Source organism: Botrytis porri, assembly GCF_014898465.1.
Source record: "Botrytis porri strain MUCL 3234 chromosome Unknown BPOR_002, whole genome shotgun sequence".
NCBI classification, from domain to species: Eukaryota; Fungi; Ascomycota; class Leotiomycetes; order Helotiales; family Sclerotiniaceae; genus Botrytis; species Botrytis porri.
Window position 1 is genome coordinate 1,842,919 of NW_024066076.1, and position 26,149 is coordinate 1,869,067.

At 42.4% G+C, this 26,149-nt stretch overlaps 11 protein-coding genes across 11 annotated transcripts; 6 read left to right on the forward strand and 5 right to left on the reverse strand.

Annotated features, from left to right (window-relative positions):
- Positions 1-68: 68 nt before the first annotated feature.
- EAF01_001565 (uncharacterized protein) lies at positions 69-2,272 on the reverse strand (the record flags this gene model as incomplete). Its single annotated transcript, XM_038909815.1, has 2 exons — positions 69-1,915; positions 1,969-2,272. 2 exons carry the CDS (start codon positions 2,270-2,272, stop codon positions 69-71), a joined length of 2,151 nt encoding a protein of 716 aa, XP_038774627.1.
- Positions 2,273-2,408: 136 nt separating this feature from the next.
- EAF01_001566 (uncharacterized protein) lies at positions 2,409-3,415 on the forward strand. The gene is made up of 2 exons (XM_038909816.1): positions 2,409-2,535; positions 2,621-3,415. Exons 1-2 carry the CDS (start codon positions 2,469-2,471, stop codon positions 3,250-3,252), a joined length of 699 nt encoding a protein of 232 aa, XP_038774628.1. The 5' UTR covers positions 2,409-2,468; the 3' UTR covers positions 3,253-3,415.
- A 141-nt stretch (positions 3,416-3,556) lies between these two features.
- Positions 3,557-4,762, reverse strand: EAF01_001567 (uncharacterized protein; the record flags this gene model as incomplete). The annotated part of the gene is made up of 1 exon (XM_038909817.1): positions 3,557-4,762. One exon carries the CDS (start codon positions 4,760-4,762, stop codon positions 3,557-3,559), a length of 1,206 nt encoding a protein of 401 aa, XP_038774629.1.
- Positions 4,763-5,407: 645 nt separating this feature from the next.
- EAF01_001568 (uncharacterized protein) lies at positions 5,408-6,298 on the reverse strand (the record flags this gene model as incomplete). The annotated part of the gene is made up of 4 exons (XM_038909818.1): positions 5,408-5,761; positions 5,816-5,962; positions 6,014-6,042; positions 6,121-6,298. 4 exons carry the CDS (start codon positions 6,296-6,298, stop codon positions 5,408-5,410), a joined length of 708 nt encoding a protein of 235 aa, XP_038774630.1.
- Positions 6,299-8,921: 2,623 nt separating this feature from the next.
- EAF01_001569 (uncharacterized protein) lies at positions 8,922-10,250 on the forward strand (the record flags this gene model as incomplete). Its single annotated transcript, XM_038909819.1, has 2 exons — positions 8,922-8,972; positions 9,027-10,250. 2 exons carry the CDS (start codon positions 8,922-8,924, stop codon positions 10,248-10,250), a joined length of 1,275 nt encoding a protein of 424 aa, XP_038774631.1.
- A 1,593-nt stretch (positions 10,251-11,843) lies between these two features.
- On the forward strand, positions 11,844-12,999 carry EAF01_001570 (uncharacterized protein; the record flags this gene model as incomplete). Its single annotated transcript, XM_038909820.1, has 3 exons — positions 11,844-11,933; positions 11,985-12,132; positions 12,188-12,999. The coding sequence occupies 3 exons, from the start codon at positions 11,844-11,846 to the stop codon at positions 12,997-12,999; spliced, it is 1,050 nt and encodes a 349-aa protein (XP_038774632.1).
- A 418-nt stretch (positions 13,000-13,417) lies between these two features.
- EAF01_001571 (uncharacterized protein) lies at positions 13,418-17,152 on the forward strand (the record flags this gene model as incomplete). Its single annotated transcript, XM_038909821.1, has 3 exons — positions 13,418-14,090; positions 14,144-16,186; positions 16,245-17,152. 3 exons carry the CDS (start codon positions 13,418-13,420, stop codon positions 17,150-17,152), a joined length of 3,624 nt encoding a protein of 1,207 aa, XP_038774633.1.
- Positions 17,153-18,055: 903 nt separating this feature from the next.
- On the reverse strand, positions 18,056-19,909 carry EAF01_001572 (uncharacterized protein; the record flags this gene model as incomplete). The annotated part of the gene is made up of 4 exons (XM_038909822.1): positions 18,056-18,201; positions 18,257-18,871; positions 18,942-19,207; positions 19,293-19,909. The coding sequence occupies 4 exons, from the start codon at positions 19,907-19,909 to the stop codon at positions 18,056-18,058; spliced, it is 1,644 nt and encodes a 547-aa protein (XP_038774634.1).
- A 203-nt stretch (positions 19,910-20,112) lies between these two features.
- EAF01_001573 (uncharacterized protein) lies at positions 20,113-20,660 on the forward strand (the record flags this gene model as incomplete). Its single annotated transcript, XM_038909823.1, has 3 exons — positions 20,113-20,137; positions 20,265-20,341; positions 20,466-20,660. 3 exons carry the CDS (start codon positions 20,113-20,115, stop codon positions 20,658-20,660), a joined length of 297 nt encoding a protein of 98 aa, XP_038774635.1.
- Positions 20,661-21,164: 504 nt separating this feature from the next.
- EAF01_001574 (uncharacterized protein) lies at positions 21,165-22,784 on the reverse strand (the record flags this gene model as incomplete). Its single annotated transcript, XM_038909824.1, has 5 exons — positions 21,165-22,196; positions 22,265-22,299; positions 22,353-22,522; positions 22,582-22,684; positions 22,748-22,784. 5 exons carry the CDS (start codon positions 22,782-22,784, stop codon positions 21,165-21,167), a joined length of 1,377 nt encoding a protein of 458 aa, XP_038774636.1.
- A 990-nt stretch (positions 22,785-23,774) lies between these two features.
- EAF01_001575 (uncharacterized protein) lies at positions 23,775-25,064 on the forward strand (the record flags this gene model as incomplete). The annotated part of the gene is made up of 1 exon (XM_038909825.1): positions 23,775-25,064. The coding sequence occupies one exon, from the start codon at positions 23,775-23,777 to the stop codon at positions 25,062-25,064; it is 1,290 nt and encodes a 429-aa protein (XP_038774637.1).
- Positions 25,065-26,149: the final 1,085 nt, after the last annotated feature.

The following is a 26,149-nucleotide window of genomic DNA, read 5'->3' on the forward strand; positions in this document are numbered from 1 at the left end:
AGCCATACCCCTATCTGTCTTAAAATTTCCCTTCCCCATTTTCATCCACCTGTCTCCATGTCACATGCTCAGATCATGTTCAAGATCAGATTCGAGCCCATATTACCCACCATCTTCTCCTTTCCGCCCTTTGCCTTCTTCGCAGCACCCTTTCCACTGGCCTTCTTGTCCTTCTCCTTTGCCTCAATCTCTTCTCTCTTGCTCTTCTGTTCCGCCGTCTCTTCCTTTGCCGCTTTCTCCAACTTCTTTTTATTCTTAATCAAAACTTTCTTAACTTCGTCTTTCTTTCCAAAAGATTCAGATTCTAATAATGCAACTATCACGAAAGAACTAGATCCAGTTGCCCATTCAACAATAAATTCCTTAATATGGGGATACAAGATATCCGCAAAGTTCAATGCTGGTTCGGTTGGCACGACGGACTTGGTAGCTGGGTCGTAACGACCGCCTGCAATAAGAGCTTTAATCATCTTTCCACCGTATGGTGTGCTTGCGATGTGGGAAGGAGGTTCTGTACTCATGGCACCTTCCTCGACAGGAGGTTGAATATATGTTGGGTCTCCGGATACAGCTTCGGCGAGTGCTTCAAGAGCTGCTGATTTATCTCCTTCGGCGCCGAAGAGAACCTCAGTTACGAATTGACAACCGAAAGATGTGGCGATAAGTTCTCTAGCTGCAGAGGCGATAGCCTTGAGGAGGTAGGGGGAGAGGGACTTGACTAGTTCTTGGCGACGAATTTCTGGGTCCTTTTTAGAGGTAGTACTTTTGATTGTGTCAACTTCAGTGAGAATTTCGAGATCGGAGTTGTGGCTTGCTGGGAATAAAGATTTTGAGCGACCTTGGAAAAGATAGAGAAGTGTAGTGCGGGCGTTGAGATCGTTGGCGGAGAATGCAATGTTCTCGACTTGCTTCTCTTCATCCTTGCTAAGCAATTCTGGGAAAATAGACTTCGCAGTCAAGACGGTATCATCAATGACTTCGTATGCGGTGAGGATAATAATGTGACCATTTGGATCTCCTGCCATCAGTTGTAATGTATCCTTGTACATCTTAAGGATATGTTTACGGTCCTTGGCACCTCCATATGCTAAAGCAAGACAAACGACTCTTGCTCCAGACTTAGTGAAAGCCAAATTCTTCATTAAATCGCCTTCCTCGTCTCCCTTCAATAACTCGATAAAGTCGGTAATCTCCTCAGTTCCTGGCTTAGCATTGAGGAAATATTGCAACATAGCATCGTGAAGAAGAGTGAAACCGTTAGTCTTCTTCTGTAAGAGATGGTTGATCATTTCTTGTAGATATCGCATGATAGGTGCTCGCTTTCCAGGCTCAGCAGCCAAAATCTCGGCGAGCTCCCCAGTCAAGAACGTAGAGGTATCTCTCTCCATAACGGCGAATTCAGCGCCATACCATTCTCGAAGAATAATAGCTCTCTGTTGCTTGGTAGCGACTCCACGGTAGATATCATCGAGAATCCATCCAGCTTCAGGGTGCTTGATAAGTCGACGAACATGTCCATAAAACTCAGGAACAATAAGGTCTCTAATTTCATCATCTCCCTGGACCAACAGTTTTCCGATCAAGAACTTTGCGTATCTACTCTCGGCTAATTGACGATATGTTCCAGCAAGCTCCTTTGCGATCAATCTTTTTTGCTCTGGGTTGGAATATTTGATTGCGGTTTGAACAACTCTTACACTGTCATGCTTAAGAACAAAGTCCTTGATTCTGCCAGTGATGAGCTCGAAAAGTTCCTCGACTAATTGTTTTCTCTCTTCCTTTGGGACATGCGACTTTCGGCGTAAACGTTCCCAAATCTTCTTCGTGCGTGCCAATTGATCTGCTAATGGTTTTGCGGCCTTTCTCTCATTTGCCAATTGCTTTTGTTTCGCATGTGCCTCTTTCGATGATTGACCTGTAATGTGTAAGTATGAAAATCCTTTAACATAATGCTAGGAGGGAGCTCACTGCTGGCGACAACAGCCTTAACTCTGTCTGGGTGTAGACCTTCAATGTCTTTCATTTCCGTATCCACATCCTCACTATCTGCAGAAGCAGAGTCCAAAGCAGCTCCTCCATTGTCAGAGTCTGAGTCCTCTTCACTCTCAGATTCGACCTTCTTCACAGGCGTAGCCTTAGATTTTGAGTCCTTTCCCTTTTTCCCTGAATCAATTTTCGCTTTTTTATTTTCCTTCAAATGAACATCTTTCGCAGGTGCCGACTTTCTCTTCATACCTGTCACCATTGTCTTCGATGTTGTTACTGGAGCCATTTTGGTACAATTGTTGATATTATTTCCACGGATGGGCTGCCTCGTGGTATACTTGGGGAACTTTTTTTTGTCTGATAAAAGATAAACTTTTTCAAATCGGCGCTAAGCTAATCTTGGATAGCATAACTTTAACCCACCACCCCACGAAATATCGAAGGCTTTTGTTTAAAGGGAAACAATAAAGCGATTGTACAAGATGGGAAGAGAAGATCAAATTGAGGAGAGGGAGGTTCTCGACAGTATTTTCCCAGAGGAAATCCATGGTATGTTTGTTCTGGCGACAATTTTCAGCGCCGGGATCCAAATTCTTGTCCTCCCCGCAGCAAACCCTCCTAACACTCTTCACAGATATATCAGAGACGGAATATCGAGTTTCGATTCTACTCGACGTGACAAACCCAGATGGCGATGAATCAGAACCCCCGACGATGCTTCTACAAGTCAAATACCCTGAAGAATATCCCGAAGAACCACCCACTCTAGATTTACTACCAACTCCTAATGCGCCTATTCATCCATTTTTTAGTGTCGCAAATGATAAACAAGTCCTTCTTGATGGACTGACCGAGACAATCGAGGAGAATATGGGCATGGCTATGATCTTCACATTAGTCTCTACCTTGAAAGAAAATGCAGAGCAACTTATTACGCAAAGACAAGAAGCAAAGGAAAAAGAACAGGAGCAGAAGTTGTTGGCGGTAGAGGCCGAGGAGAATAAGAAGTTTCATGGAGAGCCAGTTACGAGAGAGTCATTTATGAAGTGGAGAGAGGGGTTCCAAAAGGAGATGGAGGAAATTAAGGTCAAGGAAGAAGCAGAGGAAGAAGCGGCAGAGAAAAAGAAGAATAAGGGTAAGGATGCTGTCATTGCGCTTACTGGAAGACAACTTTGGGAGAGTGGTATGGCTGGAAAGGTTGAGGAGGATGAGGACTATGATGATGTACCTGTTGAGGGTGTGGATAAGTTGAAGGTTGAAGCATAATTATATGGTTGCACATTATTCCCAGGTATGGAGTTGCATTGCTGGCGTTGGTTTGGGGCAATCTACAAAGCTATTTTGTCCATAAAAGTAAATATGACACGGAATGAAGTGAGGAGAAAATTAACAGATTTCCAAACTCGCCGTTTGTATTGGATACACAATGATCATTGCCATAAGTCTTTTCATTATCTATCATTCATCGCAGGATAGTTCATTTGCTGCGCTCGCCCTATACAAACGCCATGATATACTTCATATCCCTTGAAATCAAACACTTTCGACCCTTGTACCCAGAAAATCTACTTTATGATTCGGCCATTTCTTCGTCATCATCGCTATCCTCATCCCAACCCTCTCCATCGTCTCCAAATTCAACCTTAGAGTTTGTGGCTTCCTCTCCCAATTCAGCATTCAAAATCGATACGAGCTCCTTAGCGTGGGCACCCAGGCGCCCATCTTCATATTCTTGTTGCTCGAAGAGTCGAAGACAATGGTTCAACCACTGTTGACTTGAAATCCAAGAGACCCTCCAACTCTCTCCCTCGCCGTTACTCTCTGGTTGTTTGTTCTCTCCGTTCTTTTGCTTCTCTCCCATGATATACAATCCCCAACCACCTAAGTACCAAACCTCGACACTAGTATCATCTTCACCAACTAAGCGTTCTAGTACTTCAATGGCCTCTGTATCCATGTCCGCCTCCATCAACAATCTCGCTAGACTGACTTTTGTAGGAAAATCCGGGACGACATCACTCTCAGGAGGTAAATCTTTCCACAGATCTAAGCTTCTCTTCAATGCTGCTTGCGCATCTTCCATTCTCGTTTGTGATATCCTGACATTTGCCAATGTCTGCCATGGTTCAGGATAATTCGGTGCGACCATAGTAGCTTCTGTGACCAATGCCTCGCATTTCTGTTCCGCATCTTCTTCCCAAGATAAATCCGTCATATAAACTTCGACAACACCGCAAAGTGCCACGGCCAACTTCCTTCTCTTCTCCTCCAATGTAGCGAGCCCCGCCTCATCCAACTTATTCTTTTCTGCCTTCTCCAACAAAGCTCCAATTTGTGCCTTCAAACTGATAGCTCCCTTTTCATACCAGCCGACACTGTCTTCTCCACCCTCTTCGCTCAACTGTGCCAACCATAAGAACTTCTCAGCTCCACCTCCAACTTCCTCGCTCACTTCTCCATCTTCATCGATTCCAGCTGCTTGCATAAAATACTGTCTCGCCGAATCGACATCTCCCAATTCTACATGAATTTCTCCTAATAAATTTAAGACTGGCAGTGCTTCGATTGCTTGGACATCCACCAAGTCCAAAGCTTTCTTCGCAAAAGGCACAGCACCTTCAATGTCGCCTTCTTGCAGACGATTCGTTGCTTTTAGTATTAAATCCATTGGGTTTGCGGGCGGTGAAGAAGCTTTTGTAGATTTTGCGGAGGTGCGATTGAGGGCTGCTTTTTCGCTTTTGTTGCTCTTCTTGTTTCCTGGCTTTGTCTTCGCCATCTGAGGAGTTTTAAGACTGTAGAAAACGGGTCGATGGTTGGAAGGGTGATTGATTGATGCTGAAAAAAAGTTTCTGGGGAATTGGCAGAAAACAACTTTTTTTCTGACGATAAGCTAGACGATAACGCTAATCCTCGAATCTGCCCCGCCAAATTCCATCATAGGCACCCGACCTAGTAGGTTGCATTCTCGACATTCTAGACAGCATGGAGATTGTAAATCCAAACGGTTGGATTTCAAACTTGTGCTTGATCTGTTACCATAATTCAGAATCTCTCTATTTATAGTTGAGAAAACATGAGACGATATAGAACAATTGTTTCACATGATTCTGTCAATAGTGTTAAAAACGATGTCTCCTAAGCAGGCTTGCTATATCACACTACTAGTAATGACCATACCCTCTAGCTTCGATTGTCACCTGTACTCGTTAGACGTCACAGTATAAGCCTGGTGTTATTAAAATTTAACATTATCATTACACCAGCAGCTTTGCGGCATCTGGAATTGATGTACGGCCCTCGCCACAATTTTTTTAGGACCAGTTCCCAAGCGATTGTAGGTATACTGGTGCAGCATATACACAGATTTAATCCAAACGCCTATAATTTCTCCTTTCCAGAAAATCCAGATCATAATCAAGCCCTAGCGAACCTCATCTATTTCGACCTTTGGTGTGGTGTTGGTTGGCTTAGGGATATTCCCAAGTTCTTCTCCTGTACCACTTTGACCACGCTTTCTACCTGGCATATGGAATGATGGGAGTGCTTCATCGCCGAATTTTGAAAAGAATCCCTTCTTTTTGATCTGTTTGGCGGGGTCATTGGCGCCATCGTTTAGCCCTACTTCCTCAAATCCTTCTTCGGTCGTTGGTGGCTGTCTATCGAACCGTCTGTCACCAATGGCAGATCGCTGCATTCGAGGTAATCTTGCTGAATCAAGACTTTGTCGCCCACCGTGTCCATCGATGGGGCTTATGGGCGATCTAGCTGAGATATCCTTGCAGAGATCAGAGACCTACTTGCATCACGATTTTGGAAAGTCTAAACTTACAAATGATCTTCTATATGAATCAAACGATTCTCTTGAGATTGGGAAAGGATCAATCGCATCATTTGAGGTCGTTCGGGTATTGATTGAGGTTGCGGAAAGATTGCTCTTGCTGCGAGGCCAGAAACTTTTCTTTTCCGGTGGGGACGGCTTTGGGCCTAGTCAGTTATATTGACATGTCGTGGGTTTGCCCATACTTACAGGTAGATACACGCCACTATCGTTTACAACTATGCAATTGTCCCGTTAGCCAGCTTTTACCGTTGCTTCCGGGCGAACCTGGTAGCATCTAAACAAAGGCATCATACCACTCATTTTATACTCCGAAGGTTCTTCGCTTTTCACCGTTTTGATACTCATCGAAGATGCTCGAGAAGCTTGTGTAGAAACTCGTTCGAAGGAAGGGCGGGGAGAAACATCTTGGTCTTGAGATGGCTGTAACCCAGCATCCTGTTTCCTTGCGAATGGATTTCGAATAATCGGCATATTTAGGTCTTGTATAATGAATAACAGAATTGAGCAATTACGAGATATAAATCAATTGTCTTTAGAGCTCAAACTTGGAAACGGACCATTTAAGGACTGAACTTTAAGACTCGAGAGTTTAGCATTGACGTCTTCGTTGCAAGAATTGGTGATTGGTTGTTTATCTGGAAACGATTTTTCCCTAAGCCACTCGGACTCTCAGTGCTCCGTTTTCTGGGCTGATCACGAGAGAGGGTCGGTCTCCATTGTTTGTATTGATCTCTTGTTGGCCGAACCGAGGTCGATCATTCCAAGGTATTATCGATAATTTGGAATAATCCCCTACCGTGTGTAGAGAAAATTCGGTAAAGAGAGTTGGGTTCTATTTGTAAATAGATGTGGGAAGTTGGAATTATTTAAGGTTTATCAGAATACTTACGATGGCATGACATTGACAATAAGGCGAATGAATGTATCTACTCGGGCCCTAACCAAATCTTCGGGATGAGCTATAGAATTGTATGACGTATCGCTAGCTGCCACCAATGATAATTCCAAGGGGATTTAAGAAAGTCGATACGAATAGACAATGTATGACATGAGCCGTACTTTTTGCTGCGATTCCCATATCCCTTAGCAGCCGAGATGACATTTCAAATTCAAATCAACAGCAGTTATAATCGTGATTCCTACCTTGCTTCTCGTACCGATCCATGCAGTAGTCGGACATGTAACACGTATAGTCAAGGAACTTGAAGGAAGCCAAGGAGCTGAACGAATTCGTGTACTTCCTGCACCAAACCTTGAGCGTTGTAACTCTTCTGATTTTCTTCCATTCTTGATCTTTTATGGTGCCTCGTAGTCTGGAAACATTGATCAGCTGCTGTTGTCAGATCAAGGGTCCATAATTTCGAATACTTCTCGAAGCTGCTTCGAGGCTCCCACTAAAACCAAGGAACCATCCTTCCGATTTTTTATTTTATCAAAAATCCTTGAATACTTGGCAAACGTTTGAGGCGTTCTCAACATGACAAGCAATAAACAAAATGATAGTTTGGATACGGGCACGAACATCTAAAGTCGAAAGGGAAAAGCTTGTACTTTAGGCTCATCAGCTCTCCAACTTCTCTCCATTCTGCCCGGCCTCCAAATTGTGCGATGATTATCAACATGGAGATATATTCAACAGATCCATGGCACCACTCCCATTGTGTTCCTGTGCCACTTGACTACCGAAGCAAAAGCTGGTCAAAACTCTTATCTAGAATAGCCTAATGGGCAAATTCTTTCAACGGCGACTTCTGATTGATGAACTTCAGGTCTACCTGCATGATATGCACATAGTAGAAAGAAGCAAACGGATATCTCAGCCAACCCAATCTCGCCGGTGTTATGCGCATTTTCAGTATGCATATCCTCCTAAAAATCAATTTTCTTTTTTGTTAGAGATGCTCCCAGATACTGAGACCTGCAGGCACAGACAAGGTTTTGAGAAACTCAAATGTGATGGTATTCCTGTGTGCGTTCCATTGAACCTCGTATCTGTATATCAAGTTCCATCCTCCTCCCCAATTGTGAGAGACTTGTCTCCAAATGTTAGAAAAAGTCTTCTGATCCATCCCTGAGAACGAAACCAAGGGTTTCTTCTCTTATGATTCGTCTTCGTGGATATTAGTTTAAAATAAATACCTGCGTCGCTTGCCAGTATTTGGAGTTGTACTGCTTTTCGAGGGTCCTTCGGAATAATTTCTACCATTTCAGAGGAGTGTTAAGATACGCATGCATGATTGTAGTACCGCAAATTTCCGAATACTTAGATTGGAAATACCACGTTCATTCGAAGTTCAAAAATGTGGTATAATCTGCAGGTTTCCGAAGAGCCAGCACACAAGGAAATTATATGTCAAAAGCTTTCCTGGTGTTCTTCTCCCAAGTGAACGAGTAGAGAACATCACTTTCTCAACCGACCTTCCCAAAGCGATTACCTTTCTTTCTTTCTTTCTTTGGAGTAACAAGCACAACATCAACCACATGCAAAAAATATTTACTTTGATCAACGTCGGACACGCACCTAAATCTGAATAATATCTTCACTCCTATTCACAAACTATTTATCTTATCGGTCGCAAATTTTCCAAGCCTCTTCATTGAGTAATATCAGCCATCCTACGTTCGTTACCACATCAAACATTGGGAATTTGAAGAGAGGCTTCGCAGCGAACAAAGGTACTTTTCATTTTATAATCGAACGCAAATACTTTGATTAGTCAAAAAAATTGATACGAGAACCAACTTGAGAGTACCTCTTACTCTTGCTGGGGATATCTTTCAATAATAAGTCAACGACTGAGCACGTTTCTTTTTGGATGGAAATTACTCTTGCCTAATCAGAGAACACTTTCAGAGAGTGACTTCCAAATCTGGCGACCGCAAAGTCTCGGAAATACAAAATTCTCGGCCGCGTCTTTCCATCTCCTTCGAATCATACTACGAGATCTACCTTCCACACAGACTTTTCAGAGTCTGTAGAAGCTCCCTCCTCGTAGGAAGCATTTGCTTTGGATCAAATTGGACAAAACGATTTCAAAACACTCTTTGAGATTACTCTACAGAATTCGAACAGACTCAAGAATTCATATTCAATATGGCAATATCATTCTTTGTTTCCTGGCAATTGTGGGAAAAGATGACATTTGTAAGTTTTCTCCATCTCACCTGTCTGCAATTAATCCACTGATATATATATTAGGTTTTGGGATGTGCTATTGTGGCTGTTTTTTGCGCGGGATATATCAAATTATTGTGGACAAACAGAATAGTTGCTAGACAGGAAATAATCGATGAGGAGAAGCGCATGAAGATTGAAGAATTACGACAAAGTGGACAATTTGTCGAACCCATGAAAGGCGCCGATATCCCGTTCGGAGTTCGTGCCATTCAAAGTGGTATTCAAGTGGATGGAATATGGATATCCGGAACCAACACTCCTGTGCCTAGCATCAAACTTCAGCGCCATTCATCTTTTGAACTTTCTTCTCCAAATTCAAACTCCAATGCACACGCATCTCCCGATAGTTATAATCATCCAACACCTCCCAAATCCGGTCAGCCAAACTTCCGATATAGCGAATCTGCACTACTCTCAAGCCACAGAAGTATTAGCGATGATGATACTCTTATCGCCGATCCTCGTAATTCATCTCGTCAACGAGCAACCTACAAGCCAACAAAGTCGTCGCAATTACGTTTTGGAACAGTCGGGGAACATCAATATGATGAAGAGACACTCGGTCATCTCGTAGGAAATTCAGAAACTGACAGAGTTTATACTCATAAACCTCGCGGAGGTCGTCGATCAGATGCATCGATTTCACCATCGCTCTCTGATGCTGCCGCCGCTGCTGATAATGAACGCTCATCTGGTACTTCTGATGATTCTGATGAGACTTTTTCTCGTGTTAGGCATCCACAACCGAATCGACCCTTCAATTATCCTACCCGGACTCCTTCTCCAGAAGTTTCGACTCCCGCGTTTCCATCATTCTCTCACCAACCAACAACCAAAGGCAAGGGTCAATATTCTTCAATTCCTCTTTTCCCTGAAGATGATGAGATGGATCCATTTGTACCGCCTTATATACGTGGTATGGACAGAGCACATGGATCTAATCTTCAAACAGTTGAAGATCAACGACACACTGACAACACAATTGATTCTAAGGCCCCACTTCTTAAGAGTCGCTCTCCCTCTTCACAATTTATACCTGGAGAACTTCATCAGAATAAGGCAATCAGGAGAGTCAATTCTGGTTTCGAGATCTTACCCGCAGGCACATTCGGTACTCAACCACCTATTGATGTCAAAGGAAAAGGTGTCAGCCGTCACGAGGGTTGGAATGCCAATAACTCTGATTCATCGGCACCACTACACCCAAACAAGTTACAGAAAAAGACAAGATTTTCAGTGGTTTGAATAATGGCTAAGAAATACGATGAAGTACCTAGTCAAAAAGGTATACTGACCAGTTTGACGCGAAGAATTTACGAATGGACGATACATGATGGAGCAATAGGCGGGCAGAGCAATTCAAGCATCTTTGGCGTTACATATTACGGGGTGGTGGTGATTAAAATCGTTTTCAATATTTCATAGCTGAATATTGTTGGTGTCTGAAGGGAGTGGGGAAAATCGTATATTTGCTTTGTGAGAAGGGAAATTTGGAAAGGAAAATGATTCATATTGCTTAGGTAGTCTAGCTTAATGAGTAACGATGAGATGTATGATGATAGATGATAATTAGATATTCAGATCCAATTTTTTTCTCTCGTTTATCCTGGGTTGCGTTTGTTCCTACCAATCTCGAAAGAGGAATTTTGGTCGTTGTGTTTTCTTCAAACCAACCCCCCTCCATTCCATGTCCGATCATGATCAGGCCAGCATGAACATTGTTTTATACAGCATAATCATCGATTACGTGTTAGAACTCTCAACTTGGACAATTTTCTACTTTGCTGGCACTGGCATCCTCTTCAAATACTATCCTCTCCACACTCCTCGAACGATGAACCGAGAACTTAAGGACAATAACAATGACAATTTTTCAATTCTTACTCGCCTGCAGTTACATTGCCGAACTCTTCGTATCTGCATGCGACTACTGCGAGGTGTTGCACAGATGTATTGCAAGTAGACCTCAAATCTTCGACAATGATTCTTGGAACAGCCGACGTTATTGGAAAGGGGATAGAGTGTGTCGCTTAGTGTGTAGAGTATAGATCAGGCCTACAAGTTGAGATTGGAGTGGGTGTTCTCCGTGCAAGTTTAAAGGAGGCGAGGGACACAAGAAGTTGCGTGCTTAGAGTGCATTTGGCGGGTTTTACAGGGGATTTAATCACTTGGATTGAGAGCTTGTGTTGAAGAGGGTCGAAATGCTAATTTTAGGGAAGAATTTGTATATTCACGCTACTTCTTTGCAAGACAACTTCAAAGGGATGGGGGTTACTTCGATGTTGGACTACCTACTGTTATAGCATCTGTATAAGAACTTTTCAGAAGTACATCGTCATTACCATAGCAGTTTGCTTGTTAAAGACGGTTTTGAAACTCAGGGAATTGATTCTATGTTACGATTATGCAAATGTGGTTCCTAGATGAAGGATGGTAACTATTATATGACTTGAGAATAATCATAAGGGCGGATGAACATAGCAAGGCACTCATTGTGAGGCTGTAGATAAACTAACTCGAAATAATATCAAATAGGAACTGGAGAGTTATACTTCTGAGTGACTTGGGGGAAAGAAACAGAAAAAACCGTAGAATATAGCTGATTCGCCATGACATGACATCGAGGAGTAACTGATGACTAATACCCACATTCAAATCATGTGAAATCGTGATTTTGGCTAATCTTCGGATGCACGTCAACAACGCGTCCATTCCTTCCAAGAATTAATCGTCACATTTTCAACAACATACAAGCTACTCGATACTTTCATTTCAATCTGTTCATTCTGAGAATTCACCAAACTACTTTCATTACGCTTCAAAAATATTGTCCATAAAATGACTTCAGAAGAAATCGAAGCGTCTCAATCTGGGGACGATGGAGGATTGGGAGGTCCTGGTGCACCAACGCCACTCTCTGCCTTAGAGGTAAGCCATGTCTTCGCCTTGATTGCGCACTTTTTCTAATAATCATGTCAGGGTGTCGCAGGTCTAACTAAGAGAGATATTCAAATGATCGTAGATGGTGGTTACAATACTGTAGAGTCTGTCGCATATACGCCGCGACGAATTCTAGAACAAATTAAGGGTATCTCTGAACAGAAGGCCACAAAGATTCTTACAGAAGGTCAGTTATACATCATGACTTGAAGTCTCCTGCAGACTTGCTGACATCTTGATAGCATCGAAAATGGTTCCTATGGGTTTCACAACCGCCACTGAAATGCATCAACGAAGAAGCGAATTGATATCTATCACGACCGGATCTAAGCAATTAGATACACTTCTAGCAGGAGGAGTAGAAACAGGATCTGTCACCGAAATATTTGGAGAGTTCCGTACTGGAAAGAGTCAGATTTGTCATACTCTAGCAGTTACCTGTCAATTGCCATTTGATATGGGTGGCGGAGAAGGCAAATGTCTGTACATCGATACGGAAGGCACATTTCGTCCTGTACGTTTACTCGCGGTAGCCAATCGATACGGTCTATCTGGAGAAGAGGTTTTGGACAATGTTGCATATGCTAGAGCATACAACTCCGATCATCAATTGCAACTTCTTAATCAAGCAGCACAAATGATGTGCGAAACTCGATTCTCCCTACTTATTGTTGACAGTGCCACCGCACTTTACCGCACAGATTTCACAGGAAGAGGTGAATTATCCTCTCGTCAAATGCATCTAGCAAAATTCATGCGCATGCTTCAACGTCTAGCCGATGAATTTGGTATCGCTGTTGTAATCACAAATCAAGTTGTTGCACAAGTTGATGGAGGACCAAGTGCTATGTTCAATCCAGACCCCAAGAAACCTATTGGCGGTAATATTATTGCGCATGCAAGTACCACTAGATTAAGTCTCAAAAAGGGTCGTGGAGAGACTAGAATTTGCAAGATCTATGATAGTCCATGTTTACCAGAGAGCGATTGTCTTTTCGCTATCAATGAAGATGGTATCGGAGATCCAAGTCCAAAAGATCTCGAGAAGGATTAGAGGGTGGTACTTGATTGTGGTATATGCATCATGATTTTATGCGGTTCTGATGGTTATTTGATTTTCTTTGCTCTTTAGCTGGCATGGAGGCATGATAGCGGTCATGGGTGACAAATGGAGCTTTTAGGGTCAACTTTGGGAGGAACCGGTTTTATCATTTTCGTCATTGCGAAACCTTTATGAATAGAATCGTTTGTATTTAGTAATTTAGTAGCACATATCGAATTCTATACCTATGGGTAACACCTACTTGATACGAAGTTTGCATTGAGTGTGAGCTTACAATGAAATATGTATGGTAGCTGGAAAAGCGCGCTAGCGGCCGCCTACCTAAAAAGTGAAGCTCGCTGCGATCTCTAGAAAGAACCGCGTCAAAACAAAGCATGCGCCAACCTCTTGACACTCACCAAAACTCTTCATGAGACCAGCGATTCATGGGGATAAGATGGCTGATAAGGGACATTTCTATTCCTATAAGGAGATACGACTAAACCTCGATTCATCCATTCAAAATTCTACAATTGCGATTCGTTTACCTGCACATGGCACTCCAGCCTCAAGAATAATACAAAAGCGACCTCATATTACAGAATTACCTATTGCAGAGGATGAAAAAAGTTTCAAACAAAAATACTTAGCGACTGCTGGATCCATTTACCATCGCACACAAGATGTCTTTCCCCGAAGCTATTTATGGAGAGTGTTGGAGGAAGGAAAGGTTCTATCAGTTCAAGCGGTCGATGTATCGAAACAGCAAAATACGACAGATGCACATCTTACTTTGAGATTACAATTTCCAAGTGCAATTAAGCCGGGGTGCATTGCTTTCGCAGATTGCAAGGAACACGACTATGTCAGCGCATTTGTTTTGACGGAAACACATCACCTTTATACCTTGAGACTTTGGCCAGATTTCTTTCGCAATCCTTCGAGCACTGAAAATAATGTTGGAAATTGGTGCAAGTCATACATATCATCGGTATTCAGCTTTAAGAAACCTCATAGAATGGTTGCGCTTGGTGCAAATGAGTTATTGATCTCTAATTTCGATGGGGGGCTTCTAAAGTTGGACAGAAAATCTGGTGGAGATGGTATGTCAAAGCTACTTTCTGGAAATGATGTGGCTAACTGACAGGTAAAATAGGTTCCGAGTGGAAAGAACTACATTATAATCCAGGTGGATGGAGAGATGGTTTAAAGGCCTTGATGCCCTTCCAAGGAAGCAACACTATTCGATACGCAAACAGCAACATTGAATTATCCGCAGTTACTTCTATATCTTCACCATCAGCCAGTATTGAGGGGCAATCATATGCTTTCACAGTATCTTTGGATCACAATATTCGAATTTGGAACTTGTCTACCGGACGAATCGCTTACGTTGGTGATATTCTCGGCCAGGAAATAGATCCTAAGAACCCTAGAAAATCCGTGATCGATCCTTCATATTCACAACTGGTCAAAGTTTATGGCCACAATGATGAAAGCGCTCTATGTGTTACATACTCCCCAATTGGTGAAGGACAATTCAAATTTTGGCATGTTACTCCGGCCGCTCAAAGTGGAGATCTCGTCGTATTAGATTCTTTCCCCAATAATACCTTGGTCCCTCAAGCGCCAACTTTAGACCTTTGGACTTTGGCGGATTTTTCAGTCATTCCGGACAGAACAAGAAACTCCTTGAGTTTGTGGACTTTGTGGAAAAATAATACAACCTATCGAGTTCAAAAGCTTTACTTTGGGAGTGGTGGTGAAGAGGAAGTTGATCAATCGTGGGATGAGGGCTGGGAAGCTATGGTGAGCGAAAGTTTGACTCAAACGCCCATACCTACCGTCTACCCTGGCGATGCTTTAGATTCAACCGACAAATGGTTAGCGTACATACTATATCCTGGTAAATTTACCCATACAACCATCGAGACTGGACTGGCCATCTACGAAAGAGGTCTAGGGACGTCAAGAGATACATCGCGGAGATTCGCACCTTTACCTGAGCGTTTATGTTCAAGTATCGCAACTACTGCCACATTAGGTAGAGCGTCAGACGGAGGTATCGATTTCGAACAATTTCGCCTTGCCACTGATGCACAATGGAGACGATTTTATCGACTACTCGTTGAATTAGACAAACAAAGAGGCGAAGCCCTCTCTTTAATTATTGACTCTATGGGAGAGATGCCTTGGGTTGTATCAGCAGATGGAATATCAGCAGTCAGAGGTTGTAGCGAGTTAGAACGGATATGGCATAACCCTGAACAAACAGCTACCGGGATGGAGTATATATCCACTCTTCTCACAGCTGGTTCTTTATTCGGCGAGGCAGTTCCAGACGTCCTTTATCATGGCTTCCGCTCTGCCCTATTAGGTCAACTTTACGAGGAACCAACTTTTCTTCCATCAGCGAGGATGAAGACTTTATATGATAATTGTGATTACTCCAATCAAATTGGTGATGAAGAGTATCATCAACTAGTGACAAATCTGGGAGGTACATTCAGGGATGTCAATTCGCACGTGTATGAAGCTCTACTTGAATCCATGATCACTTCTATTGGAAAGGACTCGAAACACCCTTTACCTTTAGCCAACGCCGGTAATCGATTAATCGTCAGAGGAGTTCAAGAGACTGTTGAGCTACACAAGAACATTTGTCTTGATCAGCTTCTCTTGTTGATACTTATTGAGGTTGAAATCAACCATGGAGAAGAAGGTATCCAATTTGAGACCGGCGCAGTCTTCAATCAACTTTTAATATTGCTCAAAAGGCTCGAACTTGTTTCTTGGTTGGCCAAAACCCAGATCGCTATACCTCTTCCCACTCGCGAAAGCTCAAAATCATTGGATCATTCGACATCTAGTTTGTCTAGGAATCCAATATCTTATGAGACTGTCACTGTTCTGGAAGGTGTTCATAGACATCTTTTCGGATTAGACAGAGCAGTATCGATGCCTACAGCTTTGACAGACTTTATTACTGAACTATGCAAACCTGATAGCAAATACGAATCTTCACCTGCTATCATTCAATGTTTCTTATTGAAGCATAACCAACCTGATTTAGCAATAGAATTTTCACGCTTCACTGAGCATGATTCGTTCTCTACATACATCCAAGGAAGAGCATACATGGCTGCTAATGACCCACGCACAGCAGCATTGCACTTTAAGAAGGCTGCATTCGGAATGGGTAAGCTACAAGTCCCGTAATTATTTTTAGGCCTATCATAACTAACCATGATTTCTAGCATTTCCATTGTACGGCAAACACGCAACACACAGTGCAGGCCTCCTAGACGAAACAGAGAAGAATCTTCTGAACGCAGGTCTTCCAGAATATTATTCCCACATCGTTTCTCTATACGACAGTGAGAAGATGTACTCCTTCGTTATCGATTTCTCCCGCCTAGCCCTCCAATTCATCAAACCCAACCAACATGATCCTCAACTCAGTACCGAAATGCACAGTCGTCTCTTCCACGCTGCTCTCCAAACCTCTCGCTATGAACTCGCTTACTCAGCTCTCTCCCTCTTTACCAATACCGCTCTACAAACATCCTCCCTCAGGTTGCTCATTACCAAAATGTGTGAATCTTCCCACGCTACCCAACTCATCTCCTTCCCCTTCCTTGGTCTCCACGATCTTGTCGATGATATTCTTTCTCAGAAATGCGCAAATATCGTAGAAGTCACAAATGGTGTTCCATATCATAAAATCCTTTACGCGTGGCGAATTCAACGTTCTGATTTCCGTGGTGCAGCAGCTATCTCGTTGGAGAGATTATATCGTCTTCAAGCTTCGTCGGAAAGTGATAGTAAAATAGGAAGTGGGGAAATAGGGGAAGAAGGAGAGACATTGGTTACGAAACAGTATGTTGCGGTTATTAATGCGTTGAGTTGTGTGGATCCAAAACATGCGTGGATTTTATGTGAAGGCGGGAAAGGAAAAGAAGGGGGGAATGGGGGAAGAGGTGCTGGTAGAGGTCTTTTGAAAGGAGGGAAGGAGGCTGCAAATGGAGGTGTTAAGAGAAGAGTGGTTACATTGGCAGATGTGAGGAGAGGGTATCAGGAAGAACTAGACCGTGTGGCCGCAATCGAAAACGGGAGATTTAGTCTCGGTAGTGGTGGAGGTGATGGAGATATGATGGAGATGTGAGATGGAACATGAAAATGAAAATGAGCGAGGAGGAATGTGAGCGAGGAGACAAGAAAGCCGAAATCCCGCGGACAAAATAAAGAAGGAGTAATATGAGCCTGGTGACAAGACAAACGAAATAAGCAGAGCGAAGCAATAGCGAGGCGTAAATAATCGGATTGGTTTTTGATTTTTGGTAGGCATGCATGTATTTCCTTGATGGATCATGAATGAGAGAGATTGATCGCTTTCAAAGTATGGTTTTTTTTTCGGTATATTTTAGGCAAATGTTGCAAGGATAGAAAATTTACATGAAATGATAGAAATTTACCACGAAGATGTGAAGCTTTTTTTTAGTTCCGGCTCTAGAGTTTAATGATGGTGCTGGCGCAGGTGCAGGTGCAGTCATCTTTCGTTCCGACCGTTCGTCCCAGAACGTAAAGGCGGGAAAATACATACAAATGGACACATAATTCCAAAGCACGAGAGGTATTATCTTAAATATCTTTATTCATAATAAGCAGACGCGATTCCCAATCTCCGAGCATTTTCGTCCTTACTCCTAAAAGGAAAAGTAACTGTATGCATGTGAGTAGAGAAGAACCCCGTCATATCTATCTATCTATCAAAGCCTACCACTTTGAGACTCGTATTGTACATCCATAAAAATGCCCCTCCCAAATGAAAATTTTCTTGTCATCAGATAGGTATCTCATGTCTTAATATCTTTACTGGACTGGCTTTTCCCCTGCAAATGATCAGATCAGATCGATTGATCTATCTGCCTTGCCCATTATGTAAACCTCAGTGAAACACGCACGCACGCATAAAGAAAAGAACTAAAAGAAAGAGAAAAGGAAAACGGGCTGTTGGTATCAACGTAATAAGAAGGAAAGACATTAGTTGAGGATCGACGAGAGATATTTATTGAGCAGAAAGTCGTTTCTGTGCCGCTGGACTAGGAGCAGAATGTGCACCAGCAATCTTAGTCTGTTGACCAAGTGCTAAAGCATCTTCAGGTTGTTGACGGTAAAGAACGATTTCTGATTGCTTGAAATAACGTCGGGCATCTATTTCATTATTAGCTTAGTTGAGAGAAAGAGTCAAAAGGAATAGGAAACTTACCCTCATCGATGAGAACTAAACTCAAATAGTAGCGGGTGGAGTATTTCTTGTTGACCTCGCGGAAAGTAGGAGTCAGATCAAAGCCGCCTAAGAAAAGTCTAATAGGAATAGTTTCTCCTCTCGATGGTGAACCGTCCATAATCTCAAATCGTACCAAAGTTTCACTCTCATTGTATTGATTTGGAGGCGTTCCAGTAGTTTCGCGTCGAATGATAGACAATTCCATATGTTTAATCTTGAGACGAACGAGTAAAAAGTAAATGCGGCCAACGATAACATCTTTGAGGTGGTATTTCGATTTCGAGTACTCAAATTCGATATGCAAGCAATCCTCAATACCAACATCCATTTTGATAGAACTATTCATCTCCGGAGGAATCCTGTAAGAAAATACCCAAAGGTCTTTTTCGCGGATCACATCTGCCATTCGTCTAGAAACGGTGACCTTGATAAAATAACGTAACTTGACATTAATGCCATTGTAAGATTCGTATTGTTTTTCGACATTTTTAAAGTTGAAGTCGTAAGCTTGCGGATGTTGTAAATCACCAGGAGCAGCAAGCTCTTGTCCTAATGACAGAAATTCGTAGTGGTTGCCTCGATCATAAAACATCTCTGTAAGGCTTCGTGTTAGTGAGTTGATGCGGAGACGTAAACCAAATCTGTCCTGAAAGATGGGACTTACCAATCATTCCAATAAATTGGACTTTAATACCCGTATGCTCTAACCTTTTCCCATCCTTCGGTCTAATAGTAACAGCTCCTCTAACCGATTCGCCATCTTTGTAAAGCGGTACCCTTTCCTTGCTACTCTTATTCTTAACCTCTACTGTCTCCCGACTATCTCCATCTTCCAGAACGATATCAATATCGACTGGGGCAGAGAATAGGAACGACATATCAATAGATGTTGGAAAGAAGGTCGTTGTATCGATCTTCGTCAAGCTGGGACTGATGAATATCGCACACTTGTTTGAGCCAATTTTCCTCGAGCTCCCAACGATTTCTGCCTTCTTGTGACAAGTCTAAAACGAACTGGTCGGTAAGTTTGTCGATATTGGCTTTTCGATGAAGACGACCGGTTTCTTGAAATTCAATATCAAAGCCACGGCAGACTTTAATACCTAGGGAACTGCTTATCTGTGTAAGACTAGGTCGGAATTGTCCAATTACAACTTGCTTGTCAGAAGCTTGGTAAATATGAGCAGCTTGTAAGGAATCGATGTAGGTGAGGTTCTCGTGTTCTGCTTGCTCGTCCTCAAAACTTGTTCTGCTTGCTGCCAATCGATCTCTCTTCAACTTTCGATCGAGCTCATCAACAATCACTCCGTAGAAATTGGATGTAGCTGTTGCGACCGAATTGTAGGGTTCAGTGCCTGGTGCGAATTCGGGATTGATGGGTGTGAGTGGTGCGATGCGATCTTTTTTGAATCGGAAATTACCAGAGACAGATCGTCCAGAAGAGTCTGTCTGCTCTGACAAGTAATATTCGGTGCCGTAAGTTGGAATATCTCTTGTGCGAGGAGTTCTGGTTGATTTGCCAGAATAGCTCTCATGGAGCAACTCTGGGGGGTTCCTGACAGTTGATTGAGGACCGTGCTTCGGATCTTTGTTCTCCCGAATTCCGTCAAGCGGATTTCCATATGCCATCATTTTTTGGTTATTGAGTTGTAAGTGTGGAATTGTTGAAGTTTCCAAAACAATAACAACCTGTACCAGTCCAAGTTGCAGACGCAGCAAATCTCAAATTCACCTTTTTAAAAGTGAGCTGATTACATAAGCCGTAATTAACCACACCGTCAAATCTCGTGATATCATTTCTCACAGCAGAGTTGCTCCTGCAGCTCCAGCTCAAAATGTCACTCTCTAGCTATGTAAACAGTAAGTTTACCCTTTTTGATCCTCTTTCTGTCCTTTCCTCTTCGGATTGTTGATTTTATCATTCCTGTTATACGCGCGAACTATAAAAACAAGCAAGACTTACAACCGCATCCTAACAGCTCCTTAGAGAAAGTTCTAATCTTAACCGCGGATTCAAGAACATTGGTCGGTACACTGTTGAGTTGTGATCAACAGACTAATTTGGTATTTATTCCTTTCCACTTTCCCTAAACTTCCAATTGCTCTGTCCCTCTCCCTCTCCCTTTCTCCTCTTCCTCCCTGCATTACCATTTCCCTCTACCCCTCCAATTACTAACCCAAACCACAGGTCCTATCCCAAACCATCGAGCGCATAATCCGACCTCCAGAAGATATCGAAGCTTCCAGTGAAGTCCCACACGGTCTCTATCTAATCCGTGGTGACAATGTGGTTGTAGTTGGATTGGTGGACGAGGAATTGGATGATAGTATTAATTGGGTAGAGGTTAGGGGAGCTGTCATTGGAGGGACGAAACATTCATAATTGAATGTTCTTAATCAAGCACTGGCAACTATGGACCAGTTCCTAAGGGCATGGTATTGGGTTGGACGAAATAGACGACGACTGGAAATGAAGGAAATCAAGGGGCCGAGGAAAGAGGAGAATGCGCGGAAGGAGATACCAGAATTTGGCATTTACAAAAAGTATGGACGAGCGTGGGTGCGTACAAGATGGGTGGAATGTTTCTTATGCTGCATTATTTGGCGTTCAATGGAGTGCCATCAGAAGGGTCCTTTTATATCTACCCTTTTGAATTTGTGTTGGCTATTAAGATGCCACAAGCGAATTCAAATGTCGAGGGAATCTGCTTAAATACGAGATTATATCATTGGGGTCAGTGAGATGTAACCAAAAAACATGTCAAGGCAGTTTTCAGATAGCTCGAATTTTCATTTACCAAATTAAGCTCTTAAGTAGAACACATCTTTATCCAATGTGATGGCATGTACCGTAATCCAAAAGTATCAGGTATTCAAACCATAATGTTTATCCAAAAACTCTCTCCAAAAGATAAGGTCCAAAAGCTTCCTCTCCAGGGGTACCAACAATTCTGTTAACTCGGTTACCTTTATGAACACTAAGCCAGCCACCATTATCTCCAGGCTCCTCGGCTGTAACATCACCAATATCGTTATTAATATGAACGACGGAAGCAATGCTTTCCATTGGATCTCTAATATCAATAGCTCCAGGGCTCTTGACTTGTTCAACTCCTGCCTTCTTTCTCATACGTCTATCAACGATATGCATACCTCTAGTCCATTGACCAGATGTTTCAACTCTAATATCTTCTGGTCCTCTTGGGAAAGTCATCCAAGTAGGAGATGAACGAGTCAACATGTACCAGATACAAAGTGGATCATGTAACTCGAGACCTGGGTTTGATGTTGAATTTCTACCAAGAGAGTTCATTTTCTCGTAAGTCTTGTGTACGAATACAGAAACCCATTCTGCAAGAGGACTTCCAGCTTTGATGAGGGGTTTCAACTTCGCTTGGAAGTCTGACTTCATTAATTGATGTGGGGTTGTAATGTCCAGGGGGAATAATGTTAAGTTAAGTTGCCTGGAGAGTTTCGTAGGGTATGGTGGAAGAGTTGACTTATTCAAAGGTACTGGTGGCATGGTAGTGATTGGGTTTGGACCCGTAAGGGCAAATACTCTGGCAGTTGCGACCGCATCTGCATAAGTATTGAATTCGGCGACAGGGGTAATGTTACCCTCTACATCGATCGCACCACCCATCACTACAACCTCCTTGACTCTTAAAAATGTTTCAGTATCTTCCGCAGCTGCCAAAGCAATATTGGTCAAAGGACCAACACAAACAATTGTAATTGTATCTTTAGGATTTTCTCGAAGTAAGCGAAGCATTTCCTTATGAGCAGGAACATGAGAAGCTGTAAACGATGGGGATGGAGAAGCGAGTAGGCGGGCTTCGGCAATTTCTTCAGCGGTAGCATTTGCGGGAGGAGGTTGGAAAAGTGTCTTCCAAGTATCGGCAGGAGATAGATGTGGATGCTACAAAGAAACATGTCAGGCGGCAGTCCCAAAGCAAAACAAAATGTGAAGGGGCATATTTATCTTACACTAGTGTGAACACCACCGAGACCATCAACGCCATCTATTGCTAGGATTAGTTGATAATTCATATGAAGATATTGATCAAGCGCTTACGAAAGTAATCTGCCATGAGCATTTCATCCTCAAGTGGATGATCTGCTCCAACAGCCACGATAGGCTTTGACTTCTTCATTGCATCAAAGCCCTCAAGTTGACCACGCTCCTGTCTCCATTTCAATTCTTGTTCAAGGACATGAAATAAAGCTACACAATTCTTCAAACAACTTTTTATTTGATTAGCAAAGTTAATGCTAACAATAGCAATATGATTTTCTGAATGTACCTATCAACTTCAACATTTCCATAAGTTATGGAAATCATCATGACATCTAACTCTTCTGGCTTTGCAGCCAAGGCTAAGAGAATGGCGAGAACATCATCGATACCTTTTGGGGGGATTTCAAATTAGCTTTATGGTCTCTCAAATAACATTGAATCAAAGATCTCACCAGGATCAGTATCAATAATGATACGATTGAGAGACATTTTGATTGAGGGTGTAGTTTCTTCTTGTTCTTCCTAATCTCTCTCTGATATTTCCCCTCCTCAGGAAACTTGACGATTGGTTGTAGAGATAGAAAGAGAGTATTAGAATAGAAGTAGAGGAAAGAAAAGAATAATAATGACAATAAGGATAAGGATAAGGGAGTGATCTACTAATCTAGACGGTCTCGTTGAGTAATGATTAGCTAGTATGATTGTGAACTAGATAGGTTGTAGGTAGGTAGTTACCATAAGTTCCAAGACGTATGTATGTGTGAGGTCCAAAAATGTATATGTATCTAGTAGGAAGTCTACTTATTAGTAACAGTCTAGCATAGCAATCAAGCAATCCCGAGGTCAGCTACCAAAGCATGTTTATGATTCAGACACCCCACCTTTTGTCATTATGTAATCTAATCCATTTAGACAGCTCACCAATGGCTTATCCAAATTCACCACCTCGAGACCACCCAAAAAGAAATCATTCAGTCTCTTCAGTCACGTCAGAGGCTCGGATCTAATTGATCCGATCCGATACAGCTCTTACCCAATTAGGTTCCCCTGCATACTCTTAAAAAGCAACGCTAGAAAACATGGGGAGCTCCAATAATGATTAGGATTTGATCCGAATACTTTTTTAGGGTCGACCTGGTCTGTACTTATTAATCTTAAAGGCCACATCTCGATACTGTTTCTCCTCAAAACTCATACGGCGAAATAGGGTTTATAACCCCCATCTTCTTTTGCTCTCCTACTTACAAGGACATCTTTTCTCTCTTTCGAATATCATAAATATTCAATTCCTTCTTCAAAACATTGTCATCCCGACAATTAATTGAACATCACTTTGATTCAATTCCACACGAAAACAGAAAACCTCTTCCTCAGAGCATCTCCTGATGTCCCAATAAATCATCGATCCCCAATTTGAGAGAGCTCTAGAGCTTGATTACGCCATCACTTCGACATTCAACTATCTGCCGTTTATTCATCATGAGTAGCACAAGTTTACTCACCACTGTTCTCGGCTGGACTGTTGTCCTCGGTGCAGCTGGATACTACTACGTTAACAACAAATCTAAGGTCAAGGCTAAAGCTCAAACTGCGGTCAAACAAGTCAATAAGGTTGTTGAAGAGCGCAAGGAACCAAAGTCCAAGAAATCCAAGAAGGATGCCTTGAGCAGTGGTGAACAAGATAAAAAGTCTTCTGCCAAAGCTGAGAAGAAGAAATCTCCCGCTCCTCAAAAAACCGAACCCAAGCAAGAAACTGTTAAGCCTGTCGCCAATGATTCCGATGATGATGACAATGATGCGGAGAACAACCGTAAATTCGCTCTTCAATTCGCCAAAACTCAAGCTGGTACTCAATTCTCTGGTAACTCCTCTTCATCTACAAATCGTCAAAAGTCTGTCAAACAATCTCGTGCACAAGAAAAGGAGATTAAGGACTCTGGAAACATGACCGCTGGCGATGCTGATGATGATCAATCCTTCACTGACTCTCCTGAAGTTGGCCCAACTCAGGGTACTTCTTCTGTCGTAAGTGGTATCGCCGATATGCTTGAACCTGCCGCCCCTGGTCCATCCGTCTTGAAAGTTACTGAACCTACCAACCCTAAGCCAGCCAAGAAAGAAAAGGTTAAGGCCGCTCCTCAACCTGCCGAAACCAAGAAGCAAAGACAAAACCGCGCCAAGATTGAAGCTGCCAAGGTTGCGAGAGAGCAAGAGGAAAAGGAACGTAAGGTCAAGGAAGAGAAGCAACGTCGTACCGCCAGAGAAGCTGAAGGTAGAGCTGCTAAGGATGGTAGTCAATTCATGGCCTCCCAAGCTGCTAACTCTGCTTGGACTGCCTCCTCCGCCAACACATCAAACGCTCCCATCAACAAATTCGATTTACTCGACACCGCCGAAAACAAGACAGATGAGAAGGTTAAGGTTGTTGTTCCAGCCGAAAACTTCTCCGAGAGCGAGGTTGTTGGTACTCAATGGCAAGGATATGGTGACGATGATGAGCGTGTCAAGACCATCATTGAAGATTCTCGTGAATGGGAGCAAGTCTCAAGTAAGAAGAAGAGAGCCAAGAAGGATAAGAAGGAGATTACTGGTGCAGAGGGAGCTGGAACCACTAGTTCAACCGATGAGAAAGAGTACACCATTCCACCAAAGACTGAAAGAAGTCTCCCAGGACAAAAGTGGACATCAGACCTCACTTATGTCGACAGTGATAATAATGTTCATGACGTTCAAAAAGATCTTCAGGATTCTGAATGGGTTGTTTCATAATCATCATGACTTCTCGACATCAAGTTTTTATCTCAAGATTAAACTTTTAGTCTTGATTTTTATTTGTCGCCACCAAATTCGAATTTCCCATTCTTGTATTCTCATGGCGTTTGAGCCTTCCTTCACATGTACATTGTGATATTCGGGGAGGAAGGATTACTTTTGACTGCATAGGAACCCAAATGACTTTTCTAAAGAGTCTTTGCGTTGGTATCATGGATGGTGGGCATATTGCATAGGATGATGCACACGCTTTGATTGACGTTGTCGAATTATTTTAATTTGATTGGCGTCTATGGTCAAACTTTATCTGATTCGTATGACAACTGGGTATCAAAACGAAATTTCAATTTGTTTACGTTTGCGGTCATTTACTTTTAATCCATTTTCAAGATCATGATCATGATTATAAACAATGTACTATCAAATGATATTCATCTATTTGACACGATGATTTTATGGATTCAGAATGGCATAGGCAAAAAAAATTGATCATGATCTTAAATATTATTCTAGTCTCCAAGTGATGTTGATCGTGATGTACTCCTACGTGCAAATGATACGAACTCATGATATGTATTGCTCTAGATGTATATATGCATTTTATCTAACTATTGTGCATCTACTACATATTCAGTGTAGACAATGGGAAGAATAAGAACTAGATGCACACTCTAGACCACCCTCATATTTACAAGATTGTTAAGGAAGGAAGGAAGGAGCTGGAGGTCTCTGATTTTCAAATCGTTTGTCATGAATTCTTACCAAATAGTGAAATACTAGTTCACATCCGTGAGTGGAATAGTAGTTCACATCCGTGCTTGCACTCCACACTCAAGGAGTTCGTCCCATCTCTCAAATCCACTACTTACACCTCATAGTTTTATCAACATCAGGTGATATGAAACTGAATCAGTACCAAAAATGATTTGAACTGCACCTCTTCCTTCAAGCTGACATGCAGCACAGGGTATATTCGTGGCTCAGTGGCTTGGCGAGCAGCAAAACCATTAAGAACCCATGAATTCTTCAGCCTCACCCATTTCCATGCGTGATACCTACACAAGGTTGGGGGCTCAGGTAAG

What these genes read in the sequence shown, in the direction of transcription:
- EAF01_001566 (XM_038909816.1), top strand. Translation starts at nt 2,469, where the DNA reads ATGGGAAGAGAAGATCAAATTGAGGAGAGGGAGGTTCTCGACAGTATT. An exon ending in TTTCCCAGAGGAAATCCATG is followed by an intron (nt 2,536 to 2,620) that starts GTATGTTTGTTC and finishes CACTCTTCACAG; the next exon opens with ATATATCAGAGACGGAATAT.